Below are 14,478 nucleotides of genomic sequence, written 5' to 3'. Positions count from 1 at the left end.
GGCCCCGGGGCGCAGGGGTGGCCGCCCGAGGGCGCAGCGGGCCCGGCGGGAGGAGGCAGCCGGGGGACGGAGGGGCGGGGACGGGCGGGGGCGGGGCGGAGACTCCCGCCTCCTCCTTCCGATCCTCCCCCTCCTCGCCCTCCCCCCGCCCCTCCTCCTCCTCCTCCACCTCCTCCTCTTCCTCCTCCTCCTCGCCCTCCTCTCGCTGCCTCCGCCTCCACCCGGGCTGAGGAGCCGGGAGTCCGTGGCGCTGGCTCGGGGCTGCGGGATGGGGACTTAGCGCCACGGCGGCGGCAGTGGCCGCAGCGCAACCGGCCGCCGCCCCCGGGCCCGTCCCGCCGGGAGCGCGGGGCGCGGCCAGCCCGCCCCGGAGCCAGGCCCGCGGGCGGCGGCGGCGGCGGAGCTGGGCAGGTGGATGCGGCTGGAAGATGGCGCCCTCGGGCCCGGGCAGCGTCAGGCGGCGGTGCCGGCGGGTGCTCTACTGGATCCCGGTGGTGTTCATCAGCCTGCTGCTCGGCTGGTCCTACTACGCCTACGCCATCCAGCTGTGCATAGGTGAGTGCGCGCCGCGCCCGCACGGACCCCCGCCGCCCCCGGCCCACCCCGCGGGTCCCCGGAGGGAGGGCGCCGACCTGTGGGCGGCCTCCCCGCGCGCCCTCCGCCCGCAGCGCGGCCACCTCGACCGTCCCGGGACGTCGGGACCCCGACGCACCCAGCGGCGCTGACACTCTCTGCACCCCGAGACCCCCGTGCGCCCCCGCGGCCCCCACCCCGGCGCTGCCACGGCGGCCGAAGCCAGCCTCCGGGCAGCCTCGCTCCGCTCCCGCTCCCCTCGCCTCCCCCTTACAACTCCGGTTACGGTGTCACCTCTACTCCGCAGCCGAGCCGCCCCTCCGCCTTCCGCTAGCCGCGGCCACCCCAGCCACACCCCCCTACCTCGGCGGGACCGCACCGGGGAGAACGGCGGTGCCCGCTGCCAGCAGCCTCCGCCGAGAGGTGAGGCCCGCGGAGGCTGCGCTGGAGGCTGGAGGGCTCCCGGCTGGGCCCAGGATTCGGGCTGCGCCAGACCCGCGCGGGGGATGGTGGCCTCGGCCTCGGGTGTCAGAGCTGTCCTTTCTTGGTTGTCCTTAATCCACTTTAAAAAAAAAATTGTGACAGCTCTCAGGGGCTTTTGGGTGTTTGCTTTGTCGTTTGTTTTTGCTTTTATGATTTGGGGATTGCCAGTTGTACACTTTCTAGTCCTCAGGAGGCTGAAGGCGGGCGAGCCATCAGAAAGTATTCTCCAAGACGTGTGCAATACGCAAGACCGTAGTTTAGACGTTACAGTCGTAGCCGTGAGCGGGCTTCTGCCTTCAGAGGTTTGTGAAAGCTGGTCTGTGCTATCAGAAAAGGTATTAAAAGAGGATGACCTTTCTGCCGGGGACTTGTGAATGCTTTTTTGTGTTTGTCGTTTCACCAGAGAAAGTGCCTACGTTTTTGTCATACAGAGCTCTAGCTTCTGGTGGGACAAGGAGAAAGGTTAAATAGTGGCCTGTTTAATTCGACCTTATCAACTTAAAGCATTTCAGAACTTTCAGGAGTCACAGAATCTTGTCTGAAGCCATCTTACCTCAAAATGTTGCTCCTTGTAAGAAATAGGTGTCACGATAGTATACCAAAATAATGACTGACACAACTTTTAAGAGAATTGAGACTAACTGCCCATTTCGTATAGTTTTTAAATGTGATACTATTATGTATTGAGTGTGAAAACGATTTCAGTACAAAAGAAGTGAATCTTTTTTTTTAAAGGGTTGAGTAGTAAAAAAAAGTTCGGTTTTTTTTGTTTTTGTTTTTTTTTAAAGGAGGGTCCGGGGTGGCTCAGTTGGTTTAGTGTCTAACTTTGGCTCAGATCATGATCTCCCAGTTTGTGGGTTGGAGCCCCGCGTCGGGCTCTGTGCGGACAGCTCAGAGCCTGGAGCCTGCTTCGAATTCTGTGTCTCCCTCTCTCTCTGCCCCTCCCCTGCTCATGCTCTGTCTCCCTCTCCTTCAAAAATAAATAAACATGTAAGAAACAACAGCAACAAAAAACAGGCGCATATTTCCCTCCATCATCACATTTAGCTAAGAAGCTTAGCCTGATCCACTGTGTCCTATCCATCAGCAGGAAGCCTATGAAGGCAGGCAGAGCCTTTCTCTCCTTGCAGCTACCTCCGTCCTGGCTCAAGTGCTACATGGGAAGTCTTACCGTATTGGATAGATAGGTAATAGGGGAAGAATAGATGAAAAAATCATAGTTACATTGGGATCAGATTTTTATATATACTTTCTGATAGTTTAAGGCAAATCTAAAATGTCCATGAAATCTATATCACCATGGTAGTAAGAGAAAATTTGACTAAGAGGGGGAATCCCTCTTTTTAAACTGCCTACATGACATGGCCTGTGATTATTTCCCAGGTGATCCAAGTGAAGTTTCCTATCATCGCTTGTCACTGCCTGTCTGCCCGAGTACGATGCCTGTCATGTTGAAAGCAATCAATAAATGGTCTTGAATAAACAAATAAATGATGCCGAGGCCATATCTCTGAGGTTGTCAGAAAGTAGTTTTTATATTTTTGTTACTATAGAAACAAAAATAGTAATCATAGGAAAGTCTACATTGTGGAGTCTAGAAGACAGAACAAATTGAAGGTGAATTTCCTTCTAGAAACTGTGGCAGCTTAGGAGTGGTAAGCTCTAATAGCTTGGATAGACAGCCTTGGTTGAGTGGGAAGTTGAAATTAACTGTACAGTTCCTTTAGAGGCACTGGGAGGGGTGGCGACTGGTGAGACAGACACACAAAACCAGCCTCCTCTCCTTTCCATAAACAAAGCAAGTGGGAATTCCAGCCTTCCTCACCCCCACCCCCCGGCATTAATCACATCTCAGACTGCCCTGCCCTTTGTGGGTTCTTCTCCTGTGGGAAGTTGATATTTACAATCAGATTTTCCAAATTTCACCCAGAAAACATTGGCCAGGGTTGGGACCAGAGGGGGGTGGTAACTGGAAACCGGAGTAGGCAACAGAATAGAATAATATAAACCGGGTGATTTACCCTAGTCCCCCTTTTATATCTGCTGTCAGCTGAGGATGACCCTGAATATAAATTACTCTGTGCCCTTTGCTGAATGAACTGCAATTTAGGAGTAGTGCTTATCTTGGTATCCTTGGAAACCGGAGATAATGATTCTCATTACAGTTAGTTTCTATATTTAACAATGTGAATGTGTGTGGCTCTCTAGGCACTTGTTCAGTTAGTGTGATGTTTGTATTTTATAAAATTAAAGTCCTATCTCTTCTTGGAATATGCACATATAAAGTACATAGGATGTATTTATATTGTATGAGTCAAGGGTTCTCAGTAAGTTTCCTTCCTATTCTGCCAAAGAAAACATCAAAGAGGTCTGCTAATACTTGTGAACAGTCAGAACGTGTCGATATAGTTTGTTGATTAACTAGGATCTTTTATTCACAGTATTGCTTCCTCTTTCCTTCGCTCTCTTTCCTACTGTTCTCTCCACCTCGGCTTCTTTTGTGTCTATTCTGTATTTTGATCCCTTTGGTTTTAGTTAGCTCATCTTCCATAAAGTAAGACAGGTACCAAGGGTAAAATGTAGGATGCAGAATTGGAATAAGGGTGGTGCGCAGCCTCAGCCCTGCGTGGTTCCACGGACGTACCGGACATGCTTTGTATGTTTTACAAAACCATTTTGGCAGTTATTGTGTTAACTTCGCTTGTTGAGGAGGGTAACAGAAATTTTCCCTTTTAAGTGCAAACATGCAAAAGTGGTTTTAACTATCTTTCTACCTTTTTGTTACAATTGCAAACTTACAGAAAAGCTTCAGGAAGAGTACGAGAAACTTCCACATACCCTCTTTTAGCCATCCTGGTTTCCATTTTTCTAAAATGTATTACTTCCCTGCTGTCACTTCAGGCAGGTGCCATGAAACATTTATTATTCAGTTGTGTACTCATGGTTCTGAGTTTGCTTATGGCTTTACTTAAGTCATTTGAAGCAATCATGAAGCTTGAATAGCTTAGAGATTATCTAGGCCAACCCCCTCCCTCCGGCATCTGTAGGTGAAGGTAAATGTTTGAGCTCTGTGTCCTTTCTCCAAATTAACCAATGAAGGTGTCAGCTGTGACTTCAGCCGCCCTGGTACGAATGTTAAAATGTCTCGCTTTCCCTTCAAACCCCCCACCAGATCTCTCTAGAGTTATTTAGCAACTCTGTTAAACTTTGTTGTCCTTTAATAAGAGTTAACACAGCTGAAAGTGAGCCAACAGCCTTTACAAAATGGTTTCAGATTTTTAGAATGATGTATAGTTTGGGCCAGATAGTTACAACTGCTCAACTCTGCTGTTGCAGCAAAAAGGCAGCCTCAGACAATACCTTCACAAGTGGGTATGACTGTTCCAATGAAAGTTTGTTTACAAAAATAGTTGGCTGGCTAGACTTGGCCCTTAGGCAGGAGATTGCTTAGTCTGGAGTTTGTTAAGAAGTGAGTCCATTAGAATATTGGGGGCTTACTCACTGTTTTGCAAGTCTTGATTAATAAGCAATCCTCAGAAATGATTGTATTCTCTTATATTCCACAGTGATTATTAAAGATGTACAAGAATCAGATGAATTAGTCTGCATACTTAGAGATCAGTGTGAGAGATACACAATCATGTTTTCCTTCTTTTAAACAAACATCCTTAAGGAGAGAATATATAAAATCTAATACTTGGATACTCTTAAGCTATGGTCGACCATTAATTCAAGGTCATTGCAAGCTCAAGGATGGAGACTGAACAGGGCTCTAAATTACCTTCCATCATGAGTTGAATTTGAGCCACACAGAGATAGAAGTGTGGTCTTGTTTTTGGTAAACTATCATTTTAAAAAAAATTACAGGACACTAAAGCTTTTTTTTTGAAAAAACTACAGGTAGATGATCTTGTGAATACAAGTGTTACCATCTATAATTACTAAAATAGCTTTAAAGGACACAGAGGGTACATCTGTAGAAAACTGATGTAAATATTTAATGCATAAATCACTCAAACTATTTCTCATTGACAATAATCACGCAGTAGTATCAGGTGTGTGACTTCTTGGGCGTCTCAAATCATTTGAAGATTTTAAATTATAGGAAAGAGGGATTAAAAACTCAACATTTCTTCAAATCTAAAATCAAATGTGTATGTTCCAAATTCTTGATCGGTGCTACCATTTGACTTTCATATAAATGGTCCCTGGGAAGGTAGGAGAAAAGAAGACTCTGCCTAATGCCTTCTTGGTTCCATTTGGTGTGTCAGAAAATTCTTTTTCTTTTGATGTATTCAGTGACGCAGCATTACTGCTTGCTATTAAATCTTGTTAGAGAGAACATGTCTTGTATGATAGAGACAACAGTCATCGTGGTGATTAGCATGTAGAGGTGCTCCATAATTGTTGGATGAATTGATCTCTTTGTGATTTTTAATAAGTCTTATTCTATCCATTTTTAATGCATAAACACACAACTGCATAATGTAAATGAGTCAAAGAATAGGATTCAGCAGTAAAAAGTCAATTTAAACTAAGGCTTGTTGTAGAAAGTTTACTGTTGAGTGCTTACTGAGAATGTCACCCATGCCGTTAAATTAAATACGTGCTTCAGTGTTTCCAGTAATTAAACAAAAGCTAAAGGGATGCTTTCTTAAATCACGGCAATTAATCGTCTCTAGAGATGGAACATTTCCGCAACATTAGAAAGAAGTCAGAGTCAGAGGGGTTTGAGTAGGGTTCATTCAAAAGCATTATTGAATCGTGTTATGTGCCAGGCCCTTTCCCCTACGGAGGTGATTTAGAGGAAAACTTAATGGAGATCGTTTCCTAATAGCTAGGAAAAAAAGTACCTCGGGGCAGGGGTGGGGAACCCTGAACCCTTCTGTCTGGCTTGGGCAGAAGGAGAGGGGTTATTCCCTTTCAGAATGCCACTCCCCTAGCCAAGAGGTAGGAAAGCAGAAATGGAAAACAAAATTCCCTGCTCCTCTGAGCCTACGAATTGGTTGCTGGGCCAGCATGAACGAATAATCAATAAAGTAGGTAAAAAAAAAGAGCTGATGGAGAGCATTCGGTAGTAATGAATTTCTAATTATATTATGAATCTGACCACATGTAAATATCTCAGAGTAGAATTACGACCAGCAGTTCCTGCTCCTGCTATGAACTATGTGGCTCTTTCAGCTCCGTCCTTTCCTACCTGATGCCTGGGCAGCTTTTACTGTGCTCCCAGCTCAGGGCATGTGATGTGGTGGATGAACCTGAGGAAGCAGAGAACTTCCTGAAAACAACTCCTTTCCATTGATGGAAAGACTGTAGAAACTAGCTTAGAAAATAGGCAAAACCCAAGAACAGGTGGGTGAAGCGAAGCTGACATTGTACCAGAGGAATGGCCTTTTGTGGGAGCCGCCGTCCTGGTGGCCGGCCCTCAAGGAGTGCAGGAACTACGACCACCGCTCCCTAGGTAGGACTCTGTAAAGATGATTCCAGGAGCATCGGCTGGCCGAGCTGAGGTTGTTGTGCCCGTGTCCCGGCCAGCAGGGTTCAGCAAGAGCAGGTGTTTGATCTTTCTGGCTTCCATGGTAGGAAGAAGTGCCAGGAAGACCAAAAAAAAAAAAAAAAAAAAAAAAAGTCACATATCCCAGAAATGAATGTGGATGAGTTCTCAGTGAGAAAATTCTCGTGAATGTTTTTGTTTGCTTTTACTTTTTTGTCTTGATGGGAAATTTGTGCTTTTTCGTGATGGAAGCAGGACTTACATTTTATAATTTATAGTGCTGCTTTCGTGTATTTTGATGGCTGTATCACATCCCTCAGCCTCCTTTTCTCTAGGAAGTGGTGAGTTCGTGAGTCCCCTGAGACCCCAGCACTGTTTGTCATGACTGTAGAAATACGAACTTGCGGAATGATATATTAGAACATGGCAGAGATCCTTAATGTGCTCTGTTGGGAAAACAGTTTTCCAAAGAAAGATCGTTTGGAAAGACAGTCTCAATATGATGTGGAACCCGATGACTTTATATTACCACTTAGAGGTACCACAGAGAACTAATAATAAAAGTAGAACATAATTGAATTAATTTCTTTCATAGTTCGTTAGAAAACCGTTGAAAATATCTTTCAATTCCCTTAAGGGTAATTTATCGTAAGATCTTAATTTTTATCTCAGTCAAAGCTGAGAGTGCAAAAAGGTGGAATTTGCAGGGCAGGGGGTGGGGCGAGGGCAGCAGGGAAGAGGTAGGTGACCTGATTTCTTAAGAAGCATATGGTAGCAGTAAAGTAACAAACCACGATTGCTTGAAGTTTTTCCTTTCAGAATTATGTCACATTGTGAAACGTTTGTGTAGCATTTTCCCTCACTTGACTTTTCATCTGGCTGCGACTTTTAAATTCAATTATCAATATTAGTGCCAGAAATGTTACAAAATCCATTTTTATTTGGAGGCACTCTTCAGCGAAAACTACATGCCGCATTTATCATTTAGCGCTTCTCTGCACTCTGAAATGCGTATTTGATGGCAGTTCATTTTAGACATGTTGGTGATTACATTTTAAAAATGCAAATGACAGAGAAGGGCTTTTATAGATGATTGAGTTTTATTTCTTTGTCAGTATTTCTCCGCGGCATCCCCAAATTTCCCCTCCTGTGAAGTGTAAATTAAGCATTGCTGTTATACTTAATTTCACCTCTCTGGATTTATCCACGAGCATTGCCACCCTACAGGAGCAGAGGAGTGCTCCAGAGGAGTGCATCAGCAAAATAAACACCAGTAAACAAAAAAACCTTGTTCTTTAAATGTCCTTTAAAACCAATATCCAAAGAATGCAGCAGTTTTAAGGCACTTTGTCTTCATGATCATCTTATGATAGATATAATCCTTGTAAAAAGCAGTTCATGTATTTCCAAGAACTTTATAGGCTTATTGGATTATAATTCAGTGAAATTTGGAAAACTAAAATGCTTTGTCATGGTTATGTATTTTCTTATAGAGAGAAAAAAGTCAAGTGTCTGCCTCTGTGTTAGTTGCATTATGTAAACAGTGGATTTTCACCGTATTTGAAGGGTGTGTTTCAAATGAGGTGTCTTAAAATTCAGACAGGAGTCTGTCCCTGATCTTTTTGGGGGCCCAAGAGTCATCTCAAAGTTGTAGGTAGATGAATCTGAAGTGTGGCTTCTCACCAAATTTGTAGGGATATGAAATATGGTGTGCCTTAAAATATAGTCTCTCTACTGCACATGTTATTCACTTTGGGGGTACAAATGGGAAAAGCAGCCTGCCGCAAAACAGCTGATGTCAAGGTGTCATGAGAGACACCTGATACCACTTACAGACAAGGTAAGACATTTCTAGTATGAGCTGCAAACTGCAAGTCATAAGCCTGCTCCAAACTTCAGGGGCTAATCTGTGATCGAATTTATTTCTAAGTAGGCAAGTCCATATGACATGTTTTAGGAAGAAAGACAGTAAGAGATTTATGTACTTAACTACGACCAATGATTATCCAGGGCATCTCTAGGGAGGTCAGTGAATGTGCAGGGGTGAAGGAGAGAGACCGGTTTGCCTTAATCAGGCTTGGATCATAGCCTATTTTTAATGAAATGTCGCCTATTCCAGGACTAGGACATACTAAGAGCTAAGAACTGAGAGCAGGATGTCGGTCGGAAGGGGGTAGGGAGTAGGGATTCATTATAGGCCCCCCCAAACGTGCATTTAGCAAATAATTACCAAATCCAAGAATTGAGTACATTTCAACCATCCATGATTTAAAGAATGCCCTTTTAATTTATTCATTCATTCAAAAATATTTGCTGCTCTTAAAGTTAACATTCTAGTTGCAGGGGTAGGGAGAACAAATAAGAAACCTAAGTAAGTAGCTTCTATGACCTAAGTGTCATGACAAAAAGCAAGGCGAAGAGGATTGGGAATGCCAGTGGAAGATTCACGTTTTAAATATGGTAGCAGTGGGGGGAAGGGTGCTCATGAAATTTGAGCAATAACCTAGAGATGCTGAGGGATTGAACCATGCTGCTGTGAGGAAGAAATGCATCTCAGGGAGATGGAACAGTCCAGCTGAAAGCCCTAAGACAGGAGTCTGCAAGCAGTTAGAGGAGGAATAAGGAGATCATTTTGGCTGGAGTGGAGGGAACGGGGCAAGGGACGTAGGTGACAAGGTCGAAGGGGTGTGGAAAAGGCAGAGATTATATAGGGCCCCGTAGACCACTGGGAAGATTTTGGGGTGAGAGAAGTGATCCATTGCAGGATGTTGAGTACTCCAGTGACGTACTCTGACTTATGTTTAAAGATCGTTCCTACTGCTGTGTAACAAGTAGACTACTTCATCAGTCCAGGTGAGAAAAAATAGTATATCAGACCATGATGGGGGTAGTGGATGTATTTTCAAAGTAGTAACCACAGAATTTCCAGACCTATTTACCTGAGTTGTGGGAAAAAAAAAAAAAAAAAAAAAAAAAAAGAGTAAATAGGATTCCAGTGTTTGGGGGCTAAACACCCTCAAGGATGGCAGTCAGCTGAGATGGAAGAGTTGCAGGTAGAAGGAGGTGATCTCAGACCAGTGGTGGGTATGTTGACATTGAAATAGAGATGTGGAGTGAGCATTTGGATTTGTGACTTGGGCATTTAGGAGAAAGTCTGGACTGGAGGAATATATTTGGGAATCTTCAGCATGTAAATGGATTTGAAGAGTCAACACTGGATACATTTGTCCCACCCGGGATAATAAATGGAAAGTGACTAGAGACAAAACACTGAGAGTTCAGGAGATGAGTAGGACCCAGCAAAGAAAACTGACTGAGAAGGAGAAGCTTGGGGGAGGGGGGAAGGGGTCTTAGAGAGGAGGTAGGAATCAACAAATACATGTCACATAAAATAAGAACTGAGAATTTAATAATGTGGATATTGAATTGTTATTTTGAATGTATTACTGACTCTACTCTGAAGACCCCAAATTTTAAAAGTTTATCAAAAAGAAACCGATATACCAGGGTGTGGATTGCTGGGAAATCTGAAATTATTCAATCCAAATTTTAAGAAGGCTTTACTCTATTAGGCAAGCTTAACTTTCTTATTATATGTAGATAATCCACAGAAAATTTAATGAGCGCCCTAACAATGTCTCCCTGACACAGAGGATTGTAGACAATAGTATTCAATACTTACTTTTGCTCAAATGAAAGGAGACAAATTAAACGTGTTTATTTGAGCCTTTTGTGTGAGCCCTTTTGTGTGAGCCCGAGCTTTATGTGAGCCCGGTAGACATTTTAGGCATCAAAGAACGTGAATCCTTTATGAGAGTATTATCTCTTTTACCTTTTTATTATTTGATCACGCAGATGTTCATAAACAGCTTTGTAATATTTTTATGGTTTCAAGTTATGGGCTGAATTCCTGCCCTCACTCCCCCCAAATTCATGTTGAAACCCTAACCCTCTGTAACTCAGAATCTGACTTTGTTTGGAGAGAGAGCCTTTAAAGACGTAGTTAAGTTAAAATTAGGTCATTAGGTTGAGTTCTAATGCTCCTTGGAGGAAGTTTGGACACAGGTACACAGGAAAGACCATGTGAAGACGCAGGACGCAGGGGGAAGATGGCTGTCTACAAGCCAAGGAGCCAGGCCTCGGAGGAGACCCAGCCTGCTGACATCTTGATCTCAGATTTCTGGCTTCCAGCACTGTGAGAAAATAAATGTTTTATTGTTTAGGCCACCCAGTCAACAGCACTTTGCTACGGCATCCCTAGCAAACTAAGACACAAATTCAACAATCAAATACATTTTTCCCCCCTTTCTGGATATTGAAGTATAATCATCTGTAATAAGGATTTTGATAAAACTAATTGTAGAATCCATTTGAAAATTTAAAAGAGCAATTAGAAATAATTTAGAACATATAAAATATTAGCACTAGTTAAAATAATCACTGAAAAGTGAAATGCATTTTGCTTGAAGCACTCAGACTCTGTTTTAATAGTTTTCAGATGACTGAAATCTCCCCGTGACGTGCTGACATTTTTTTATCCCTTTTAGATTAAAAAAAGGAAGGTCTTCTAAATGTTTCAACTCCCCTTTCCCTGCGCCCCTCCCTTGTTGAACAGAGTATGCTGCACGTAATTTAACTTTGAGTTAAGGCTAACAGTCCAAGACCGATATGTGTATGAAGTGGATGTCCAAGACCCTTGAGGTCCTTGGATTTTCATTCACAGTTTCATCCACTTCCTATTGACTGAGAAGGTCAAGAAGGAGTGGAATTTGTAATTTTGCCCAGACATTCTTTTGAATCCCAAGCACTGAGAATCTGGGAAGGCTCATGAATGAAGCATTTCACTGGAAATGCCTAGCCAGACATCTACGTCTCAGCAGAGTTTGTTCTCTATTTACCACTTCTGAGGTTCCTTTTTCTGAAAAGATTAAAGAACAAAAACCCTTAATTGTGGAAACAGCCAGATGTGAGAAAGAAAACTTTAGCTCGAGTTGGATATTACCTTAATTTCTCAGTTTGAGTATAGGCTCTAGAGTGAGTGATTCTTTGAAAGTTTTTATTGTGGTAAAATATATATAACTCAGGAGCTCCTGGGTGGCTAGTAGGTTGAGTCCAATTCGATCTTGGCTCAGGTCTTGATCTCACAGTTTGTGAGATTGAACCCCTCATCTGCTTGGGATTCTCTCTCTCTCTCTCTCTCTCTCTCTCTCTCTCTCTCAGCCCCTCCCCTGTTCTTATAAATAAATAAGCTTAAAAATTTTTTTAAATATATATATGTTAAATAAATATTTATAACATAATAAATGTACTATTGTAGCCATCTGCCATTTTATTTTATTTGTTTTTTAAATGTTTGTTTATTTTTGAGAGAGAGAGAGAGAGAGACCATGAGCAGGAGAGGAGCAGAGAGAGAAGGAGACACAGAATCCGAAGCAGACTCCAGGCTCTGAGCTGTCAGCACAGAGCCCGACGTGGGGCTCGAACTCACTAGCCGTGAGATCATGACCTGAGCCGAAGTCGGACGCTTAACCGACTGAGCCACCCAGGTGCCCCGCCATCTGCCATTTTAACAGTTTTAAGTGTGCTGTTCAGTGGCATTAAGTGCATGCACATGGCTGGGCCACCATCACCATCCATCTCCAGCATTTTTTTCATCTTCTCCAACTGAAACTCTGTCTCCATGAAGCAATAAGTCCCCATTCTCCCCTTGGCTCCTGGCAACCATCATTCTACTTTTTGTCTCTATGAATTTGACTCTTCTAGGTAACTTACATAAGTGGGATCATGTTATTTGTTCTTTCGTGTCTGTTTATTTCACTTAAGCATAATGTCTTCAAGGTTCATCCGTGTCGCAGCGTGTGTCAGGATTTCATTCTTCTTTAAGGATCAGTAATATTGCATTGTATGTATAGACCACGTTTTATTTATCCGTTCATTGGTTGATGAATATTTAGGTTGTTTCCACCTTGCGGCTATTCTGAACAATGCTGCTTTGAACATGGGTGTGCAAGTAAATACCTGTTCAAGTCCCTGAGATCAGTTCTTCTGGGTATACACCCAGAAACGTAATGTTGGATTATATGGTAGTTTAATTTTTGTTTGTTTGTTTGTTTTTTGAGAATCAGCATACAGTTTTCCTAGCAGGTGATTTTTTATGAAAGTGTGATTCCAGAGAAGCCTGTATTTGTATGCCCTTGTAAACATCCAGATTTGAAAGTCTCCAGAGGTATCTGTGAGGTCCATACCAATGTCACTGTAACAGTTTTTAACTGCCTTGTCCTTTTATGGCCAGCAGGAAAGTTGGTGGTCTGGGAATTGTGAATAATCCCGTTTTGCCCATGAGGCAGCCTTCATTCCTGGAGAATGTGTCCCTCATGAAATGCTGGCCATCAGGTCCGCCCAAGGCAGGGATGTTGAGAGCTGCTGGCCCACTGTACATAGTCTAAAATTCGCCAACATTTTTTGAGTAGCCAGAGCATTAATGCTAACTGGTAGAAATTTTATCTTTTTAAAAAGCAACACATTCACAAGTGTAAATGGTATACACACTTGGTAACATGAGTTGGCGGGGAGAAGTGGGGGAAACATACCTGTTTCTATGGATGCTTCAGTAACCTACGGTATTAATCATGAACTAGATCCTTACCCACCATACAGGGACTACACAATTCACGAATCTGTATTGCCTGCAGGTCTAGGGTAAGTGAAAATGGTTTACAAACAGAAGCAAAAATCAGTACGTACAACTGGGGAGAGATCCAGGCAGGAAACAGGATGCAGCTCACACAATGAGCAAGGAAGAGACTCATTCCAAATATTGATGACTGTCTTACTCAACTCTGTACACAAATTTTAGAACTTCCTACGTACATGAATGAATGAATATGTCTGCCATATGATTGGCGGTATTTGTATACTATTGCACTATTGTAATATAATGGATCATACAGCAGAGGCAGTGAAGATTTTTCATCTGCGGACTGCCAGTTTATGATTATGTCAAATTGTATCAAGTTTGCTGCAACTGAATATACATTGCTGCAGTTACTGTCAGGTGAAGACTGCTGGTGCCATGTGAGTAATTGCAGTCTAGGGCAAGGGGATGGCTGCTTGCAAGTAAGAAGGGAAGTACTAATTCAAGCTGAGATCAAAGAAAGATTGTGTGTGTGGGTTTACTATGTGAATATGTGGCCGTGAAGTTACAAGAGAAAATAGTGCTTCCCAGTGACTCAGTACTGAAGGATGAGTCCCCCTTTGATACCCTTGCGTGTGCGAATAGACATTGTGACCCAGTGCAATACTGCAGGAATTATTGCTGGTGCTGATGTCGTTTTAAATCTTTTGATTTCTCCCTTCAGGGGTGCTGCTGTGAATTCTATTCTGATGAGCCTCGTAGACACAAAGGTTGGAATCACAGCTTTCTACAGTTCCTTCCTCTGGAGTACTGCATAAATGCCAAAGAATTTACACAAGCGTAGAAATATTTGTTTAATTTTTAAACATATTAATGCACTGTGTAATAGTTACCCTGGTCATTTAGTACTCGACATGTAGTTGCTAACTGTAGGAGGTTTTAGAAGGTTGCCCGTTTCCTTGTAGAAGCAAATAAGCATTAATTTTTCTACTTAATCAAGACAGCTAATGTTTGGTAGTGAAGACAAAACACTCTCAGTATTGTCCTCTGTGATGATTCTACCAGATAATTAGATTGATCTAATAACATTAAATATATACTACAAAAATTATCTCTGTATTATCATACACATTTTTAAGTGCCGAAATAACCACACCGCAAGTGGCATTTTTGCTTGCTACCCATAAATAAATATGTATATAAACGTGTAGGAAAGCTGATAGTTTACGCTGGACAGTGTAATCATGAACGCCCCTCCAACTTGACAACCTTGTTTCTGACCAGTGTAGGA

At 43.1% G+C, this 14,478-nt stretch overlaps 1 protein-coding gene across 1 annotated transcript in view; it reads left to right on the top strand.

The window, feature by feature from the left end:
• Nucleotides 1–216: 216 nt before the first annotated feature.
• ZDHHC2 (zinc finger DHHC-type palmitoyltransferase 2) overlaps nucleotides 217–14,478 on the top strand; it is a 70,339-nt gene continuing 56,077 nt past the window's right edge. Inside the window, exon 1 of the mRNA XM_047854832.1 lies at nucleotides 217–555. Within this exon, the coding sequence (XP_047710788.1) occupies nucleotides 429–555 (127 nt within the window). The 5' untranslated portion in view covers nucleotides 217–428. The remainder of the gene's footprint in view (nucleotides 556–14,478) is intronic.

The sequence above is a fragment of the Prionailurus viverrinus genome, chromosome B1 (assembly GCF_022837055.1).
Source record: "Prionailurus viverrinus isolate Anna chromosome B1, UM_Priviv_1.0, whole genome shotgun sequence".
Lineage (NCBI taxonomy): Eukaryota > Metazoa > Chordata > Mammalia > Carnivora > Felidae > Prionailurus > Prionailurus viverrinus.
Note: the sequence above shows the minus strand (reverse complement) of the source record. Positions and strands in the feature narration are given on the sequence as shown.